The 22,100-nt window shown below is 35.6% G+C and overlaps 1 protein-coding gene across 7 annotated transcripts in view; it reads right to left on the bottom strand.

Annotated features, from left to right (window-relative positions):
- Nucleotides 1–326: 326 nt before the first annotated feature.
- Nucleotides 327–22,100, bottom strand: part of clip1a (CAP-GLY domain containing linker protein 1a) — a 125,720-nt gene continuing 103,946 nt past the window's right edge. For 4 of the 7 annotated variants that reach the window (XM_052031875.1, XM_052031871.1, XM_052031876.1 and 1 more), the window contains 8 exons: nucleotides 20,790–20,842; nucleotides 18,527–18,556; nucleotides 18,299–18,319; nucleotides 11,980–12,097; nucleotides 9,885–10,044; nucleotides 7,994–8,046; nucleotides 1,698–1,825; nucleotides 327–1,097 (listed from right to left, as the gene is read on the bottom strand). In XM_052031875.1, coding sequence (XP_051887835.1) covers nucleotides 869–1,097; nucleotides 1,698–1,825; nucleotides 7,994–8,046; nucleotides 9,885–10,044; nucleotides 11,980–12,097; nucleotides 18,299–18,319; nucleotides 18,527–18,556; nucleotides 20,790–20,842 — 792 coding nt within the window. In that variant the 3' untranslated portion in view covers nucleotides 327–868. Of the gene's footprint in view, nucleotides 1,098–1,697; nucleotides 1,826–7,993; nucleotides 8,047–9,884; nucleotides 10,045–11,979; nucleotides 12,098–18,298; nucleotides 18,320–18,496; nucleotides 18,557–20,789; nucleotides 20,843–22,100 lie in introns of those variants that run through there. The other 3 variants (XM_052031872.1, XM_052031873.1, XM_052031877.1) reach the window with 3 other exon arrangements.

The following is a 22,100-nucleotide window of genomic DNA, read 5'->3' as shown; positions in this document are numbered from 1 at the left end:
CCACTGGAGGTGGTGAGTCTGCATGATTAGGGTGCTTTGGCTTAGAAGGTGTCAAGCTTCTTAAGTGTTTTTAGCTGGCACTGACTTCCGTTTTACCAGAGTTCCTTGATTCCAGACTCAAATACTGTTTTGTCAAGGGCATTCACTGAGCTCTTTGGTTCGTTTCTGGACTAATGCTGTGATGAGGTCTGGAGACATGTGGTCCTGGAGAAAGCCACGCCAACTACACAAAAGTCAACAATAAAATTCTTAAAGATGGTGTAAGATATAACAGGAAATTTACAGCAATTATTGAACTAAACAAACTGCATCATGTACAGACCATGTCAATCAAAACATCAAAGGTAATAATTTATTAAAGTTGACACAATACACACAGTGTTTGGGTTAATACTGTCTTTACATAATACCTTCTCCCTGCAACAATTGTTACACTATACATTCATTTCAATACCCAAACTTAGAAATGAAAGAAAAATATTCAACATCCATATGTTGATTTCTGAGTAAATTACTTTGGGCAAAAATAAATCAAAAGGTATATACAAGTTCATCAGCCTAATTTCCCACATATATTTTACATTCAGTAAGAAATCAATATAATGTTCACACTCTTTATACAAAGTCTGACAATCAAGCAAATAATTTCAAATGCTACAGTTTTGTACACCAAATCATAATTCAAATTAGTTGTTCTGTAGAAGCTATTTTTAAAAGTTAGTTAATAGTGGTACAGTAATAAATGGAGTTATAAGGATGTGCAGTACAGAGTAATGAAAGGAGAAATATGATATTTAAGCAGAAATGAAAAACAAAAACTGCAGATCTACACAAAAAAAATACACCATATCTAGGGTGGAGTGGTGTATTAGAAGGTCTCATCATCATTGCAGTTGTTTGTCCAATGCCCAAATACCTCACAGATGTCACAATAGGGGCGTTCATCTTTTCTACTGCCATGGTAAGTAGAATGTGGAGGAAATTCAGACATCTGTGCTTGTGTGGGACAATCCTCAGTGTCATGGAGGTCAAAGCAATCGCATATGTCACAAAAGAGACGTGGTGGTGGCTTCTTCTTTGTTTGCGTCCCATCCAAGCTGCAAAGAAGACATTTAGCATAGTAATCACAGTACTCTTTAATTCTTCAGAAAATCCATAAATCAGATTTCTGTGCCCCTTGCTTGAAGGTGGAAACATCAAGTTGACAGAGAAAGTATGAAAGGCTCATTTGATCTTCTTGTTTTGGAAAGTGTGATTCTTATTTTTATCCCCACATTCTTTGCCACTGTTATGCTAAATATTACATTTTAGTAAGCTCTCTGCACAACTGTACAATTGTCATATTTTGTGAACTTATTACAAATTCAGCACCTACCAAGGTGGAGGTGGATTTTCAATATACTGCATTTTCAGGTAGCTACATTTGCAAATAATTGACCATGAACCCTCTCACACCTGCTTTCTTTTATTTCCATACCTTTAGGTCTTCTTTCCTGCTTCATAGACTATTCCAAAGCCAAGCATCTCTCTCTCAAATATGTGCCCTTCTTGAAACATATGTTAGGCAATTGCATACATCCAGTTATCCTGACCGCTTGTCTTTCCATCTCTCAATAGTTTAATATCAGTGGGTACCCAGTGAAATACATATTGTGCTCACTAAATTCATAAGACATTTAATGAGTATTTCATCTTACCTGCCAAAATTGTTTACATCATCAGCAACATTGCCATTAAGGGATGCCTCAGCCAGTTTTTCTAGCTGCACTTTCAGTTGTTCATTCTTTCTTTGTAAATCCACTATCACAGAGTTCAGGAAATCAATCTGGAATTTAAACAAATTAAAGCATAAATAAAATGAAATATGCACTTCTGATCAATTATTATTGCCAGGATAGGAATATATATGCTTAATTTAGAAAAGGGGATCCAAGCTAATTGAGAGAACTATTCCAGAATCCCCCACAGTTATAAACCGAAGTATCTGAGAATTAAATTTAGTCATTTGGGGTTTGTCTGTCTATACCCTTTCTGACAATGAAGGACACACAGACTTTGCAGTCTTGCACAAAAATATGAAAATTAAATATGCTCCAAATATGATTAGTATTTGCACTGCAGTAAACTATAACTATTTGAAAAAATGCAAAACTATAATAATTTACAAAATAGTTATTGGCCATTAAAAAGGTTTGCTGGTGAACTTTAAGTTTATAACAAGTGTACAAAAACTATTTTTAAGAACGTAGGTAGAAGCAGAAACAGATCATTCAGTTCCTTGTGCCTGCTGTAACATTCAGTAAGACCACTGCTGATCTTTTACTAACCCATATCCCTAGATTCCCTTAAACATCTGAAACATGATCAAGTTTTAAACATACACATAAATGGCACCTTTTTTCAGTTGAGAATTCAATCAATGTGCAAACATGATTAAATGTAGGTACAGTAATAATTTACAATCATTGTATGTTGTTTTCTTTACAACACTGCAGTATGTTTGTATTTTGTGGAATGATGAATGGGAAGATCCATTTTAATGTGATTAATAAAAGGCCAACATGCAGGGTTTTAATGGGACAGTCCAACATCATAGATGACACTGGGAAAACATTTTGAGCACAAAATTTCCACATTTAATTTGTGAAAAGAATCTGAATGCAAGCAACAGTACAAATGCTGAATTACTAAGTTACCTGCTTACTCATCTAAACACAAATCTGACCCATGTTACTGCACCCTTTTGTACATATATATTGAGCATGGTTTTGTACAATTAAAATATCTGGATTGAGTTCTTTGGAAGTTAGATGGCAATTATAAATCAAATGATATTATGCAATTTTAATGTATAAGAATCATCTGAACACTACGTTAAGATTATAGCATATAAAGCAATTGTTGGTGTCTTTTGGAATACATCTTGAGTGGATTGTGGAGATAATTTTGGTGGTGTTCTCTTGCTGGAAACAATGTAAAACTGTATATTAACAGTTAGGCTCGAAGTTGGTGGGGCTGAATGAGAAAGATTAACTACAATGATAGGTAAAAATACTGCAGAAATAGTTTTTGCCACATTTACAATATATTACCAGTAGGGTTATCACGTCATTTAGTCAAAGGAAACTTTGTAATTGGGGTATTTTTGTCATGCAAGGCAGACCATAAAGATTACTGATTCATTATACTTAAATTAAAAATCTAGTCCCAATTCACTGTATTCTAATGTTCTTCACTGTGCACAGGGGATTAACTTTCATGATTTTAAAGCAAGTGATCCTAATTGAAAACTGGAAATGGGTAATCTAATTTTTATTTCTCATCATTTTAAGAAGCTTAAAACATACAAGTTGTTTGTTAAAATATTAGTTAATAGTAGTTGATGAGTACTTAGTCTTCCTGGGGAGAGTGAGTAGCATAGTTGGGGAGAGCGAGTGGCATAGTTGGGAAGAGCAGTCTTTGGGGTTTGATAGCACTGGGAGAGGGTTTTGGGATTAACATTAGCATGGGGCTTGACACCGCTATGGAGGGGAACCTATTGTTCCAGACATCCAGCGTGAAATTTAATCATTAGTGGCTTCCTAGTGAGCTAATAATGAAGAAGGAGCATTTTGGACAGTGGCAAGGTGAAGGGAGGAGCAGCAGGAGTAGTATGGAACTAACAGTAGTTGCTCTCAAGTTTTTATTTAAAAATTGTATTCAATATTTTATTAACTAGTTCCTGGAAACACATCCCTCAGTCTAAACCTGACTATCGGCCTAGGTCTATGAGCTTATGTTTATGTGATGAAACTATTTCACTGCTGCAAGCAATTAAGGATGAAAAAAATCAAAAAAAGCAGATGCTGGAAATCTGAAATAAAAACAGAAAATGCTGGGAACACTCAGTTGGTCGTACACCACCTGCAGAAAGAGAAACTTAGTGTTTCACATCAAAGGCAGAAGATTTTAAAGACTCTGAGTGTTTCCACCATTTTTCATGTTGAGTAGGAATTTTCAGACTCAAACAATTATGATAAATGCATTTCATTCAAATTATTTTCACAAACATAAATTAAAATAAAATTGTGCATTTATTTAGCATTTTTTGAACCATGGGGTTCCCTGAACAGTTCCACAGTCAAATAATTACTTTTAAAATGTAGTCACTATTGTAGCAATAAAACAACTTTCACCCAGTATAGTGCTACAATGAAATAAATGAACAATTAAACTGTTTTAACAGTTAGTTGAGGGATAACTTGTTGGTTGAACACCAGGGCAACTCCAAAGAAAATTACTCTCAAGAGCACAGCACTCCTTCAGAACTAGTCCACAGTGTCATCTCAGATTATGTGCTTAAATGACTTGGGTTGCATATCTTTGGGCCAATGGTGAAAGCTCAATAGCTATACCAATGCCAACACTTTTTATAGGGGTCACAAATTGATTTTTATTCTGTGCATAGTAAGATGTTTTAGACTCAAATATGAGGAAGATGTACTTACTGCATATAGAGCACAACCTACCTCACCCACCTCTCAAATACAGGTGGTCCCACTGTGTAAAAAGAAATATTCAACACAAATTTTATCTGAAATGGATTTTACTTGCCTTTCAGCTTTCTTGTAATCTTGAAAAACAATCAGATATTGATCAAGGCTAAAGAGGGGCATTACATCAGTTGAGTCACCTACACGTTAATTAGTTACCTTTCAAATTTATAAACTGAACAATTTAGTACTGCATGGTCTACAAAAAGTTAACAGCCACATTAGGACTAAAAGTATTGATCAAGCTCTAGGGAGGCATTGAAGCTCTCAACATTTATTAATGAAGTGTTTATAATACAATTCAATGGATAAAGTTTTTAGTATCACCTTGAAGCATGTATTTTTGAATATTTGTTTATTGTTTTTCCTATTCATTTTCAATGGCAGCTTCTCTGGATTGCCCATTTGGAATTAACTGTCTATGTAAGGCCCCAGTAGTTTCTATTTTGTAATTTACTAACTTTCTTTCTTTTGATTAATAGTCTGTTAGTAACCTTTGGTTCAGACTTCTCCAAATCAGAAAGTCTCACTCTAGATACTTAGCATAAAATTTTGTACTTTGTCGGTTCTCTGCAGTGGATTTAAAACATCCAGTGGTACAATTCTGTCTAAGAGCAGGAGAAATATCCCCAGTCACCTGGCTAGTATTCATCAACAAACAATATTACTACAATTGATTATCTGGTTATCACATTGTTTGTGGGGGCCTGCAGTGTGCATATTACTAATTACATCAGTGACTGCACTCCTAAAGTACTTCATGGAGTATGAAGCGCTTAAGCCAACCTGGAGGTTGTGTAAAGCGTTACAGGCATTTACAGTATGTTTTTCAAAAACAAATATCAGTATTATGTGAAAAGCAGTCAATAAAAAAAATGTTGACAGACAGGAACTGAGCACCCCACAGATGCACTTAATTGATAAACATGCCACAGTCGAAAGATTTGATGGTATGCAATAATACTTAGATCATCCTGTATGAGACTTGTTCAACGTTTTTTCTATTCAGACTTCTGCCTATTATGTGTCTGTGCATTCAAGTAACAGGATGATCTTAGCAATTTTGCAAAATGACAGAAATCCAGAACACACAGATATAAAGAAAATTGCAAGCAATAACAAACCATTTGCTGTTTGGACAGTAGCATCGTCAGCATCAAGGAGAGAAAGAAAATGGAAAAGCAGTTAGCATAGCAGCGCATTATTTAACATCAAGTCTATCAACTAAAAGGCATTGTGAAAATTACAGAAATTTTCAGAAGAAGCACACTCAGATTTTTTATCAATGTCTTTCAGTGCATCGATCTTAAAAGAAAATAAGGTTTCAAGACCATCTGTTTCATGAAAATAACCACGTTAAAAAGTGTTTGCTTACACTTTTGCACAATTATGTTACTGAATTCTGAGCATTAACCAAAATGTTTTTGTGCTCCATTACTTATATGTGTTAACTTTTCCGTGCAACTATCATGTTGCAAGTCGTGTTTTACAGAGAAAGCCACCTGCTGCATTGAAGAGGTTTTGAATAGTCTCCAGTTTCGTTTGGAGATATCCTGGAACTGTTGGCTGCTCTTAAGTAATCATAAACCCTTCCACAGTACCCAAAATAGAAAAAAACAACCACTACCATTGTAAACTGTTCTCAGATTTGGAAAAATCTGGAAAAAAAAACAGTTCTGGTATATGTCATTAATCCTTTCACAAAAGATTGGAAAAAATTAAGTTTATTTCATCTGGAAGTAGAGGATTACAACTGATCTGCAGTCAAAATCTGCAGATGTTTCTAGGCTTCCTGGGAATTAATTCTAATGCAGAGAAGGTTGTAGTTCCCCAAGAATTAGATCCGTTTGAAAGTAAACCAATTTTGCCATAAATTGAAATAAGGTGAAAAACTGATTTAATCATCTGTGGACAGTAAAAAAAAATTGAAATATTTCATTCAGAACTCGTTTAGGGAAAACAATGACTAATTAATAAAAGTCATATCTATATTATTCAACATTTTAAAAAAGCTGATCTCAGTAACTCAGTACTCAAATAATTCACTAATGTCCTTCAAGGAAGGAAATCTTCTGTCTGGACTCTGTTTTAACCACCTCCTCAATTCAGGGGTATTTTAGAGACAGATTGTCAGCGACATCCAAATAAACAAAATAATTGCACAACAAGAGACAGTAATGATCCAGATTAGCAACCTATTTAAACTATGAACACCAGCATGGATAACTACTGAAAATATATACTCTCTTCAAGCAACACATACGAGTAGTTTGAGGCCTGCAACGCTGAGGCTGAATCGGATCTGCTGTCAATGTTTGCAGAATACACTGTTCTTTGAAACTTTGTGGTTGCTTGGTTTGGACATGTTTCTTCTAGTCTCCTCTGCTCATGTGTCTTTCTGCCAGCGCTTGCCTCCTTATATTTCTCTGTTTCATTACTTGTACGATACCATTTCTGTGTTCATTTCCCTTATCATTTCATACTGGTATCCAAGACTCAAGGCCTGGGTCATAGAGGTTGGGCAGGAGACTGAGGGATGACCTTATAGACGTGCATAAAATCATAAGGGGCATGGATAGGGTGAATGCACACAGGTCTTTTTCCCAGGGAAAGAGACTCAAAAACTAGAGGGCATAATTTAAGGTGAGAGGGGAAAGATTTAAAAGGGACCTGAGGGGCAACTTCTTCACGCAGAGGGTGGTATGTACATGAAACAAGCTGCCAGAGAGTAGTGAGGTAGGTACAATAACAACGTTTAAGAGACATTTGCATAAGTATACGGATAGGAAAGGTTTAGAGGGACACGCGCCAGATGTGGGCAAATGGGACTAGCTTAGGTGGGCACCTTGGCCAGCATGGACAAGTTAGGCCGAAGGGCCACTTTCTATGCTGTGTTACTCTATTGTTCCTTGGACTCTAACCAATGGATTTCAGTATGACTGAGTAAAGTTTCTGAAGCTTGGCAAGAACATAAGAAATTTAGATTTCAAATAATATTACAACTTTCACCAACAAGCTTTGTCCAATTACTTTCTATTTGAAAATGTGATACCAGCAGAAGCAGGAACCAGAGTCACCCTTTGCTACTGGTGCACGATGACTTAAGCAGTCTTTCACTGCATCTCATTTGAGAGTTCTCTTTGGGGCTGACAATGGTGCCAATGATCAGAATGGTCTATGACCTTTCTGCTAACCTCACCATTGGAAGAGGATGTCTGGAAGCAAATGGTCATCAAGAAATTACAGATAAAGCAGAGATAATTGAAAAGAAATAATAATTAAAAATACAAAATCTAACCACTTGCAGACGCTCAATTTTGTGTTATTTAAAACAAGTTGTTCAATGTACATGTATTTGGCTTAACTTTACTATCACAGCTTCAATACAGCTTCCCTTTGGTTCAATGTCTATTTTAATCAAATCATTTCATGTTGAGAAATGAGTAAAATGATTGATTTACCTGACTCTCAGCAGAATCATTTTCTTCCCTTTGCTCTTCGATAACTTGTTCTCCTTTAAATAAAAAGGAAAGATTTTAAAAAAGTATGTAAAACCACAAAGAATATCTACATTTAAGAGAACTTGTATGTTCTTATTTTTATGATCATGAATTATTTTTATGAACTACTGAGTCAGCTTTCCTATCTCAAAACATTAGGAACAACTGTAGTAAATGCTATTATCAGCATCATTTGAAGTCATGTGCAAGTCATTAACTATAATCTGTAGAACTGCAGAATCTTACTAGGGAGGCCATTCACCTACAGGTCCATGTGCTGCATTTGCTAGTTCTCAGCGCTAGTTAGTACATATGTGGAAGGATCTCTGCTTTGTAGTTACTTAATATTTTTTCAAATAGATTTCAGCCTGTGCTCAGTAGCACCATTCTTCCACACAAGCCAAGAATTCACATGTTAAATTCCGCTCGAGTGACATAACACAATCTACTCTAACACTCGTTTGTAGCAGTGTGATGTCTTTCAGATGAGATATTACTTTAAGCCTACACTTTCGCAGATGGATGCAAAGATCCCATGGCAACTTTTGAAGGGCAGGAGGAATCTTAGTGTCCAAGTCAACACAATGAAAGCAAATTTAGTACATTATGTCACTGCTTCAGCAGTAACTGCATTTCAAAGCTTTTCCAAAAAAAGTAAGAAACTGCTGATGCTGGAAAACTGAATTAAAAACAGAAAAGGCTGAGAATACTTAGCAGATCAGGCAGCATCTGTGGACAGCAAAACATATTTAATGCTTTGGGTCAATTACCTCTCACAAGTAATTCAAGGCTTTTTTATGTAAAGCCAAGAACCACTTTGGGACATTGCAAGGTCAAGACAGGCACTACTTACTATAAATACAAGTAAATGCATCTTTTTTTTCCCTGAGAAATGGAATTGATGTCACAAAAGGATTCCATCAGTTTTACTGAATAATTTGTGACCATAATGTAACAGCTTTTCTCTTACAGACTCAGAAATTTATACTATGGAGGGAATCCATTCAATCCATCAAATTCATTCTAGATGAAAAGTGGTATCCAGTTTAATCCTACTTCCCAATTCACAGCCTACAGATTTCTAGATTATAGTACATCAAATGCACTTACAATTCTCTTACCCTAGTGACATGCTTGTAAATCTCCTCTTAATCTTTAGTGCTACACATCCTTTCTGTAAAACGGCAAGTAGAACTGCACACTATCGATGTGGCACAAACAAAATATTCAAACATCTATAAATATTTCTAAAATTACACTTTGTGGAGTCAACAGAAGGAAGCGCATTCTGCTCTTTCAAGGAGCAGCTCCCTGACCCTGCCATGCTCTACCATGGGACCCTCCACTACGTCATTTCTTGAACTTACCCCAACACCGATTGTTTTCCTAATCCCCAGGCTTCATATTTTGGTGAGTGGTAAACTAAGCAAAATAAATAGTTTCCTGCTGGTAGATAAAATCTCCACAACCAATTCTCTACTCTCACAAACAGAATACATAAGTACTTTCTGACATAATTATCATATTAAGAATTGGTTCAAGGTAGATTTCCATCTAATATGTACTATATGATTATTTTTAATGCCATGGTGGGAAAACCAGGGAAGAATGCCATATACCAGTCACTGCAAATGCTTAATATTCATGTAGCAGTGTTAACTAAAGCTTGCAGGAGTATTAGAGGGGACTTATCTCAGAAAGACCAAATTCAGAGCAATTATTTAGGAAATGCAATTCTAATTTTACAAAGTAGTTGGAAAGATATAGTACATAAATTATACATCTGACAATAATCTCATAAACTAGTGCTGAATAATATATAATTATTAACAGAATAGGACATTATCTGTACCTGGAGAGGATGTGATGTTGTCAAGCTGCCTTTGGTTATCATTGATTTTCTTCTCCAAGCTCTGTACCTTTTGTTCAAGTTTTGATTTATCGGATTCCAATGATTGAACTACTGACTGTAATTTTTTTGCCATGGCATTCTCACTTCGTAACACTGCAATCTGTAAATCAAGAAACGTTAAGTGTCGCCAGTGGATGTTTTTAGCAGGATGTTAAGAAAATTTGCAATGAATTTCAAGCCTTAAAAAAGTTTTGCATTTCAGACACCACACATAGGACTACAAGAAATTCAGAAATCATTGGTCCAATAAAACTGTCACAAATATTTACTCTCAGAAATTTTGCACTGTTTCCTTCATTTAGCTTTTTATGATCCATTTCAGCTTGTTCATTTGGTCACATTAAATTACACCCATTGACCCTAAAATTCAGTATTTTTGTATTGGTAACAATGAAGTAAAAATTCAAACTGCTACAAATATTAACATTTGGATAATTTGTAGCATTAATTGGTTTCCTTTGAATTTTCAATTTGACATCAATTATTAATGACATCATGTGGGAGAACTGGTAGTTTGCAGCAGGATGTCAGCTCTGAGACTCATTGTAACAACACACTGAATTTCCCAAAGCAGTTCTGTCAGAGTTGTCAGCTTTGTAACAAAAGCTGAACTGGGGCCACGTCTGTCCTCAAAATGCAACTTGGAGAAAACATGGTCTTCTTAGGTTCTTGGGCATTTTTGATCGCACAAGGAAAGTCACCAAGTATCTCAGGCAAGTGACTCCCTCCTGGACTGGTTACTCCTTTGGGGTGGCACAGTGGTGCATCTAGTAGAGCCTCCGTCTCACAGTGCCAGAGACCCAGGTTCAATCCTGACCCTGCCTGCTGTCTGCATGGACTTTGCATGTTCTCCATTTGACCATGTGATTTCCTCCAGATCCTCTGGTTTCCTCCCACATCCCAAAGATGTGTGGGTTATTAGGTTAATTGGCCTTTGTAAATTGCCCCTGGAGTGTAGGTGAGTAATGGAATCTGTGGGTGGGTGGGGGAGTTAGTGAAAATGTGAGGAGAATAAAATAAATGGGATTAATGTAAATGGGTGGTTGATGATCACCACGGACTCGGTGGGTAGACGACCCGTTCCTCTCTGTGACTTACTTCATGATTCCTGACACCAAGTTTTCTCACCATCTACAAGGCACAAATCAGGAGCATGGTGGAATACTCTCCACTTGCCTGGATGAATGCTACTACAGTGACACTCACAAAGCTAGACATCATTCAGGACAAAATATCCTGTTTGATAGGCATCTCAAGGTCCACCTCAATCATTCACTCCCTCCACCAATGCAATCTTGCTCCACTCAGTGCAGCATGACTGCAGTGTGCACCATCTACAAAATACACAACAGTTGATCCCCCCACCCCCCAGGCTTTCCTGACAGAAATTTATGTAGCCTAACCTCATGAAGGACGAAGTCAGCAGGTGCAAGATGGCACCACCACCTGCTGTATGCCTCAGAGTCACACACCATGCTGCCTTGGAAAATATTGCTGTTCCTTATAAACTCTCTATCTAGCAGCAATGTGAGAGTATCCATAGCAGGAGATCATAGCAATTCAAGAAGCTGACTTGTCACTACCTTTCAAGGGCAGTTGGGGGCATGGACTAAATTCTGGTCCTCCTGGCAATGCCTTCATACTACACATAATAAGTAATATTAAAAGATAAATCATTACCATATTGCATTGTATAAAATGTACTTCCATCAACTGTAGAGGCTTTGAGATGGATAGTCTCTTTCTCTATCACAGTACATGTGCAAGTGCTCTTTTAATTTTAACCAAGACCATCAACATTACTGACCTAGATTTAGACAACTGAACTACGAGTATCTCTACCAACCTGAAATCAGCTCCCAGACCTGAAGACTTTTACAAGGATATCTAGTTGTGAATACTGATGGTGACCTATAAAACTATTTTGACAACAAATGGTACTTTTATTTATCACAAAACTAAGTACTTAAACACTTTGCCCCATTTGTTTGCATATTCCCAACTTTTGCCACCATTTTGAACAAATATATCTTACCTCATTCTTGAGTTTCTCTAGTTCTTTGTCTTTATCTGTGATCAAGGCACTAGTAGTAGCGATGGATTTCTGTAAAGTGTTTTTGTCTTCTTCAAACTCTTTCTTTAATAAAGATTCTCTGCAGAAAAATAAAAATCTCAGAATACTAATCATACTACAACCATTTAAAGAAACTAAATTCAGATTTCATTTTCACTTGTATTCAGCAGCATGGAACTGTCCAAAATTGAGAAAATTAAGTTACTATTAAAAGCCAATATGCAGATTTTATTCATTACTATATTTTGGTGGTACTTTTTAGTAGTAGGAAATCTTATACTTACATCTTCACTGTTTGTTGTGTCAATAATATGACATTTTAAAGAACTGCAGCAAGACACAAAAACTATTCCATAGTAGTTTCGGCCACACTGACACCAAACTCCATTTATAGGTAACTGAACATGCATGGTTTTACATACCAATGATTATATACACAATAGTCATAAAGCACAACACTGCTCAATTCAACAAACTTGTGTATTTTACAGTTACGACATTAATGCACACAAAATCCTAACTTATTTAATGTCATATCTGTCATCCATGAAAGGCACATGATGCCAAGCAACAATGACTACATGCATAGCTCTGCAACTGCAATTACTGGTGCATGCAAATGAGTATCTGTTGTGAATCCTGCTGATATCTGCATGCTCCCTCTTTGCAAGTGGCACTGACATCACCTTTCAAACAACAAAGACTACAAATAATTACATTTACACAGATTTAAGCTTGGTAGAGGAAACATTCAGATTCAGTAGACAAAGTGCAGGATCATTGAGACACATAACATGCTAAACGAAATGAAACCAATTCTTTGAGCGGAGATGGCAATATAAACTGCTAAATTGATTTTCATGCTATCAGGAATGAGAAAATTAAGTGGAGAACCTGGGTTTTATAGCAAAAAGAACACAATGCTTGTCGTAAGTGGCCTTTATTGCCATTTCTTCTTATTCCCCAGTGCAAAGCTGGTTAATCACCTGCGATTTGGCAAGCTGTAATTTTAAAACACCAGCTCTCATGGCAAACTCTCTCTCCTGACCCTGGCAGAATTATATGAGTGTGATAGATATTTTAATAAAGATATAGGTTGAATGCACTTGGGGTAAAGCAAAAGATGGTGATTTTCTGATGGGGACTGAAAAACCGACAGAAATGTCTGAAAAGCAGAGTGGGTGAAACCATTATCCCATGTAGGGATAGGCTATGGCATTTGTTTCTTTTTCCATAAATTGAATAATGCTTTATTTGTGTAATTAAAAAAAAATCATTTGTAGGATGTGAATTGTATGAATTAGCAAGGCCAACACTCATTGACCACCTCTATAGCCCTTGAGAAAGAAATGATGAGCCACCTTCCCCAACTACTGCATTCCAATATTACACTTGGTAATGCAACCAAACAAAATGATAACATATTGGTAAGTGCTATCAATATTAAGAGAAGAATATATTTTTCACATTTACCATTCTTGTTAGTACCAAGTACAGCGTGAGGCATTGAGATTCAAATTTTGTATACAGCGCATAAAGTTTTGTGCTGTCAAAACTCAAGGGAATTAGTATGATATCATCCAAATTCAGTGGCAAGGTGATATTCACTACTTTAGGTTAGTATCTGATTGAACTGGGTTCAAGTCATTGCCTGAATTTTCTCATTTATTCCCAATTTGCCCTCTGGAAGCAGTGACCAGTTTCTCTCGTGAAAATAAATATGCGGTGTTAATTAACATAATCTCAGTCCTAAAATCCTGGTAGTGGTTTGTTTAATTTTGTTACTTATTTACATTTTGGGGTGGGCATTACTGGCGAGGCCTCCTTTTATTGCCCACCCCTCTATGCCTCAAGAACATTGTGGTGAACCAGTTTTGAGCTGCAGCAGTCCTTCTTGGGAAGGTATTCCTTCTGTGCTACTGAGTTGGGCATTCCAGGATTTGAATTCAGTGATGAAGGAGGAACGGTGATTTAAAAGTCTAAATCTTTTTTTTTGACTGGAGGAGAACCTGAAAGTGTTGGCGTTTCCATGAACCTGCTGTCTTCCTTCTTGGTAGGTATTGTTGGTTTAGGTGGTGCTGTCAGAGTAGCATCGTCAAATAAAGGCGGTGCATTTTGAAGATGATAAAGGGAATAAATGTTTAGGGTCATGAATGGAGTGCCAATCAAGCAGGAAGCTTTATCCAGCCTCTTGATGGTTGTTGGAGCTGCATTCATTCAGACAAGTGGAGTATATGCCATTATTCTCCTGACTTGTGCCACGTAGATGGTAGAAAGGCTGGTGAGTTAATGCAGAATACTCATCTTCTGACCTGAAGCCACAGAATTTACTTTACTAAGTAAAATTTGGTCAATGTTGAAGCTGGGGGACTAGGTGATGATATTACTATTGAATATCAAGTGTAGGTGGTCAGACTCTCTCTTGCTGGAGATGGTCATTGCCTGGCACTTTTGTGATCAGCCCATTCCTGAACGTTGTCCAGGTCTAGCTGCTTACAAGCGTGGACTGCCTCATTTAGTTCCAAATGGAATTGAACATTGTTTAATCACCAGCAAGCATTCCTACTTTTGACCTTAGTTCAGACGCAGGCCATTGATATAGCAGCTGAAGTTAGTAGGGTCTAGCACACTGCCCTCAGGGACTCCGTGCAGTATTTCCGGGGCTGGGATGATTGACCACCAACAATCTTAACAAAATAGCACTGTTGTAGTCTGCCCTGTCCAATTTATTTTCAGGGAATTGATGAATGGAAGAAATAAGGGAGGGAAGGAAACATACAAAGTAATAAAAATAATAGATAGAACAGTTGCAAATTCTTTCCCCAGACTTGTTGAAGAATTACCCATTTCCAAGCATGATGTGGTGGAGAAGCTTAATTCCATTTGATGCAATGTCAGTTTAGCACTTGATGCTGTAGTACTGGGACTGCTGTATGATCTAGGACAAGGTTACTTTAATACAATTATAGAAGGCAATGTTCCAAAGTACATTTTCATTGAAATGAATCCACACATGCTGATGGTTTATTTTTATCTCTGCTAAATAATAGTATCCTCAGAAAAGAACAAGGGCTAAAAGATTAAAGTCCTTTCTGCCAAAATGTCAGAGTATTTCTAAAAATCTCAAAGTTAGTTTTATTTTAGGATGGCAAAATTAAACTTATCCTTCTTATAAAGGTACCAAAGTATAATTGGATTATCTGCATACTGGGCAAGTCAGCTCAAGGATCTTTACACAAAATAAAAGCAATTTTTTTTTAACAATTTTGTTTTTTAAACATCTGGGCAGGGTTAATAATAAAAAAACACTCAGCATAGCTGAGTTTAAATATGATTAAAAGGACAACTTGCTGCAACAAAATTCAATGAAAATTAAATCACCCTGCTTTGTACTAAATATTCAGGACTGCACCCTCACCCCATCCCCCAGCCCGTCAGGTTATCTTTGTATCTTTTTAGATCTTGAATATTTCCTGATCTAACATTGGCAATTCAGAGCGAAAGGGAAACCCAGTGGATTACAACTCACCTTTTATTTTTATATATAAAGAATTAAACTGTTTGGCCTTTAAGTTTCCAAATCTGGTCAAATATCAGGAATGATATCAAATAAAAGTTTGATGATAAACCACATAAGAAGATCTTAGTGTAGAAGACCAAAAGCTTAGTTGTAGTAGAGGATTTTTTTTTGGAGCATCTTAAATGAGAGAGGAATGGAGATATGGGAAGGTTTTTGGGAGGAAATCTTAGAGTTTAAGGTTTTGACAGCTGAAGGTTTGGCCAATGATGATGAAGAGAATCAGTTGAGAGGCCAGACAATTTGGAAAGATACATAGTGGAAGAGTTATAGCAGATACAGAGTGGTTAACGTTATTAGGGATTTGAAAACAAGATTGATAATGGAATTGCTTAACTGAGCCAACAAAGCTCACTAACTATAGGGATGATAGGTGATCAGGAATTTGATGCAGATTAGGAAATGGGTACCAGAGTTTTTGATGACTTCAAATTCAGTAAGGGGAAAAATGAGGAAGTGCTTTGGAATGGTTGCATTCACATGCAACAAAGGCGTCAGAAGCAGATGAGCTGGTGCAAGAGGTGGGGGTGGGGTAAATCTGTTATAAATCAATAATTTGGTACTTTAAAAAAAAATCACAGATGTCAATCTTTCATCTTCTGCATTCTAACGGCCATTCTATGGACAGTCAATCGCTGTCAATAGAATCATTGTTCGCTACAGAAGTATATGAGTAGTGCATTTTATGTCTGTTAGTTTGCTACAAATTTATATGTTTGGAGAAGTGTCTTCAATGTATTTTGATAGAAGCTTTTATAATGAATAACTTTATTTAACTAACTTGTTTAATTATTAAAGAAGCAATGAAGCAGGACAAAAAAACTGAACATACAGGCGCAACATTAGCGATGCTTTTTACAGGAATCCAGGCATTTAACAAATATTAAAAATACTAAGCATGAAAGCTTAAATGATCAGGTGATTATATAGAAACTAACATCCATTGGTTTACAATAATGGTTGATAAAATGGATCAAAGAGAAACAGTAAACTTTGCAGTAGAGTATCCCCTTGAGTACTACAGATGAAATTATGTGAACAAGAGAGTTTTATCTTCACTCACTTCTTTCGACTTTCCTGCTCAAAAATATTTACTAACCCCAGGACAGCTGATTGATTAGCTGAGCATCTCACCCCATGACTACCTGTAAAGATAGCCACTCAATGAAAGGTGCATAATCAAGTAGCAACCATCCTTTCCTGTTATAGTGCTAAAATTTCAATTTGCCAGCTCTGACATTCACAAACACTCAAAAATTAACTGCATGACTAAAAACATGAAAAATTAGTAAGAAAAGGAAAATTTAACACTTAAGAGCACTAGAAAACACTCGAATGAAATAGATTTAACTCAATTAAAAATAATAAATTACCTGAAACTTGCTTCTCTCTCCCATAGCCATTCATCTTAAACTGAAATGAATGGAGTTAGTGAATCCAAACCTCATCTAACCTGACACATGGTGAACAAGTGAAATTCCCCACTGTAACTGGGGAATCGCAGGAAGTTGGTGCTCTGCCACTGAACTCTATGAGGGGTCTGAAGTTAGTGCACAATTGGAAAATCACCAGAAGACATTTCCCTGAAAGTTCAGGACCTTTATGTATCAACCACTCCTAACTCTCAATGTGGGATTAAAAAAATGTGTTTGCATACACACACACACCACCACCCACCAACAGAGGTAAAAACAGTGCCAAGATCATGCTTTTTGCTGAATTGCCAAGTGAACCAAGGGCCAAATAGCCTACAGCTGATGCTATTTCTCCTTTATGTTTTTATGATACTATGACAATTTTATGTTGTGCACCCTCAAAACTAAACAGATGGTCCAAACATACTTGCCCAAGGATTCCTTCACAAATTTCAGGGAGAGACTGCTTCCCAGTCAGGGGTAGAATGTTTAAGTTTTAAAAATAAATTATTGACAGGTTCACTGGCATCCTTAACTGTCCTCTGAACAGAGCGACTTGATAGGCCATTTCAGAGGATAGTTAACAGTCAACCATATTGGTGGGTCTGGAGTCATACAGGCCAGATCAGGCAGGGGTAGCAAAAACTAGATGGGTTTTTGCATCAATGGAAACAACATGAAAATAATTGACCATGCTTCAAAAGTGAGCTTTAAATGAAGTAGTATTGTGCAGCTTTGTTTACTATATGGGTTACAGAGGAGTTTTACCAAGCTTGCTGCCGAATGATTAACAAGGCAGATGGAGACAGTCTCAGGTTGGCTATATATTGTCTGGAAGAGGTAAACCAAATGGGCTGCATGATCTCTATGTTTGATATCTACATTAAGTGAAGCACAAAATTTCTATTTCTTTGAAAAATTTCACTAGCATGTACTGAAGTTATATTAACAAAGATCAAATTATGTGTAAAATAAGCCCTAAAAACATCTAGTAATAAATTATTGTTAAAGTATGTTGCTATGATGTAAAATTTATAGACTAGATCAATTTAAACTGGTTTCTATGATGGTGGCTATGTAGATCTGATCATCCAATTAGATGGCTTAAGTTGGCAACTGTAAAGGAATTCCAAACATTGACAGCATTTAGGCTAGCTTCTGAAATTTCTCCAAAACAAATTTCACAGTGCTTTTTGTTTTTGTAAATTGTTTGAAAAGGTTCCTTGCATCACCCAGATTCTCCTCTTACTGTTGAAGTAAGAAAAAAGTCTAGTCATGAAGCAAATACCTTAAAGTGTTATTGGGTAAGCTTTAAAATGCAAGATAACAAGAAGCACAAGTTAGAAACATGGAAGAAAAAATGCAAATTACAATCCAGGAAGTTACACAATTCCGCATTAAATGGTTTATTTCGTTAAAAAACTGCTTGAAATAATTCACACAGAAGCAAGACACAGTAAAGGAAGGTTGCAGCCATAGTATGTACAAAAATTATGGTTTGATTGATTTTGGCTACTTATTGTAACGTGGATAGACTTTTTTCAGTCTTACCATCAAAGACAGACAGATTTAGCAAGGACAGCAAAATTAGGAGAGAGAGAGGAGTGAGATGAGGTTTTGTAAGTAATGCAGAGAGACAATGACACTTTGCAAGCCACAGTGACTTGTTTGACAAGCTTGCATTAGCACAGAAACAGAAGTCAATGTTCAATAAAATAATATTTAGCTTTCAAAGATCAACATTCAAATTATTATATTTAAAGGTATATTTTAATTTACAATTCAAAGATTTATTCTTGACTTTCAGAGGCTATAAGCTTTGTGCTTCAAAATTATAGATTTAAAAAAAAGTATGACTTGAGGGGTGCTGTATCATTTCCTCAGCAAGCAAAACAAAAAGGGTATAGAATTGGCAGATTTCATCTGACAATACCACGAACAGACAGAGTTTACTGTTTTTGGTTACCTTTAATTGGGCTCTGAAACAATTCAGCACGACTCAATTCAAAATATAATTTTAGGACAAAAATTATTACGGAGAATATTTTCCCATGCCCTTTTCAAGATAAAAAGTTCTGAAAGGGCTTTCAGTAGTCACCCAAATTTACCCAGCTACAATAATAAAAAAAAATGAATAAACCCAATCTCAAAAATATTGGAAATCAGTATTCAGAAACAGAATTCACGATTAAGTATTTTGACCTGGTCTTGCTATATTTTCATGGAACTCAATTTATAATATTGCATTCCCAACCTTCTCCATCAAAAAAATGCATTCTGGATAGAACTACAACAGCCCAATAAGATTATACTACATTTCTATGATTAGCAACTTGCATGTAGTCCAGGTCCAAATGAAGCAGCGATTATAAGATTATGTCCTTAAAAATTTTATGAACATTATTCACTGTTCATATGCCATTTAAACTCCTACTACTCAATATACATTAACATTATTGAGAAGCAACTGCATTCTTTTTATAGTAAGAAGGCTTTAATTTGGATTTCATCTTAAGAAAGATCTGGGTCACAGCATAAGGCAGAGAAAATTCTTCTGGATTTTTTTACTTGTGGATAAATGTTAATTCTATAATCAAATACAGTGCAGAAGACAGCTTTGTGTGGTCAAATATTATTTGCTTATCTTATTCAGTAAGTAAATTATTTGAAAAAGTAAAAAGCTTAACAACAATTAATTTAAAATATTTACCAGTAATTTCAATTCATTAACTGGAAAAACGTTAACACATTCCCAAATCCTACCTACATTTGATAGCTAATAGTTAACCAAATTGCTTAGGTCTTCTCAACTTGTCAGCTTTAAAATATGAATTCTACATAAGTTTATGAATATTTAGTAATAATGAATTCAGCTTCAAAAATTATTAGAATGCTTAAATTATTTTTATTTACCTAAATTACTTCAAATATTTACTTACTTTTAGAATTAGGTATTCAAAGTATGGAAATCATATTACAATTGCGAAGTTTAATTGCAATTTGCATTTTAAAGCTAATTTCCAAAGATGATAAAAAAAACAAATACTATTTCACAATTTCTTAACTGAGGCCAACTACACAAATGCTCTAGAATTACTGAAAGATCTTAATGGGTAAGGAGGTCACACATTAACTTTAAAATAGCGTTTAGTTCTTTACAACAGATACCGTCTCCATGAAAATGTTGCAAATGTGCTTACCATAAAAATACAAGCTGTGCAGAGATTATGCCCTAATTTCTGTAACAATACCTTTCTATCAAATAGTTTAATCACGCTAACCTAATAGTTTAGCGGCCAAGGAAACAGTAATATCCTTTCTGCTTCCAAAGCATTAATTGAACAATCCTATTTGGTCTCTAATAATAATACTAGTACTAACAGATCTCCCATGAAGGCAGGAGTTTGTAATTTTAAAACAATTTCTAATTAATATTTCCACAAATTGAAATCATACTTCATATAGTGATTCCAAAAGACATATTTGCTATCTTCATTCAAATTAAAGTAGCTCATTTTAGTTAAAGTTGAATATTTTTATTAACAAATTTATACAATGATTTGGAATTATTGAGTAAAAATAGTATGCACAAAGTGGATACGTCATCAGTCAACCTTAGTGTATTAGGTACTGGGGAAGTTTTAAATGTAATTTACTCCACTGACAGCCATTTATTCGTATTTGACAGTTAAAATGCTTTTGCACTAGTTAGCAGCCAATCTGATTAGCCTTCCAATTCGCCAAGAAACACATTGTGTTACAGAATTCAGAGAGCTTACCTCTTTTTCATTTCTAGTAGCTGATTATTAAGTGCAGATCGCTCCTCTTCGAGCTGAAATTCAAAAAAGTATAGCTTTAAACTTTGTTGCCAAAGAGCTTCAAGGTAAGCAGGCTACACATATTTTTTTAATTATCCAAGCTCCAGAGAACACACAAAATTATAAATCCAAAGCCAATAATGAAATAGTGTTTATTGTCTTAATAACCACTAATAATTCTTAAATACTTCAATAGCAAAGTGCAAGAAAAAGGCACAAGAGTAGGTGCATATATATTGTTTTTATTTCTGTATAAATCTATTTTGGCTTATAACAGGAATGTAGATGAACAAAATGGGAGAATTTATGCAAAGCAGAGATACTGGCATGATCTCAAGCCAAAACATAAAATTTTTAACCCCAGTTCAAATATAACTTGCACTTTGGCTTCCTGTGAAACTGGAAAGATGCGGATAAAATGGCATACATGCTGAATACGTCACATTGACTCCCAACGTTACATTTCCACAACAGATGCAGCCTTCCTAAGATCCAGCCAAGACTACAAGAATTTAAAACTGTACTCACAGTATGACAAATATCACAAACCACTGGATCTGATAAATAATGACTGGCAAATAGAACAATATTGCAAAAACAATCAAATTTAATACATTTATCAGTATATTATGTAACATTTTATTACATCAACATTTCTCAAAGCATTTCATATATTTGGAGGGCAGTAACAAAAATGAAAGAACAGAATCTGTGAAGCAACATGGATAATCAACTGATCTGTTTTTGATGAAGGAAGAATGTTGGCCAAGAAAAAAAAATCAAGAATAATGCCGCAGGATTTTTTTCAAAAAACTTAGTAACAGAATAAGGTGATACTTTAGCATCTCATCCAAAGGATCACAAGCTATTTTCCCAGCTCACTTTTGATTTGATTGAATGGTCTGCATACACTCCACTGCTCAACAGATAGCCCTAATTAAATAAAGATGCCCTAAACATCAATCAGAAATCAGCATGTACTTATGTTATTTGAAATCTGACATACACTATAAATGTTAAAGTCTGTATTCCCTTACTTGCAGATGTAACAGTTTTCAGTTATTTAAATGTTCTCACTAAAATTGTTTAGAATTTTCCCCCTGTATTGACACCACAGACATTGTGCTAACTTGTTTAACACTAGTACCATTCAAGCCTACTATTAAGTGAAAGAATAATTTGTTAAAATATATGCGTGTTTTGACATATGGTCAACATTGGCAAAGCAATAATTATTGCCCAACTCTAGTTTTTTCTAGGACACAAAGTCCA

The sequence above is a fragment of the Pristis pectinata genome, chromosome 17 (genome assembly GCF_009764475.1).
Source record: "Pristis pectinata isolate sPriPec2 chromosome 17, sPriPec2.1.pri, whole genome shotgun sequence".
NCBI lineage: Eukaryota > Metazoa > Chordata > Chondrichthyes > Rhinopristiformes > Pristidae > Pristis > Pristis pectinata.
The sequence above is the reverse complement of the archived record's forward strand: the minus strand, read 5'-3'. Positions and strand labels throughout refer to the sequence as shown.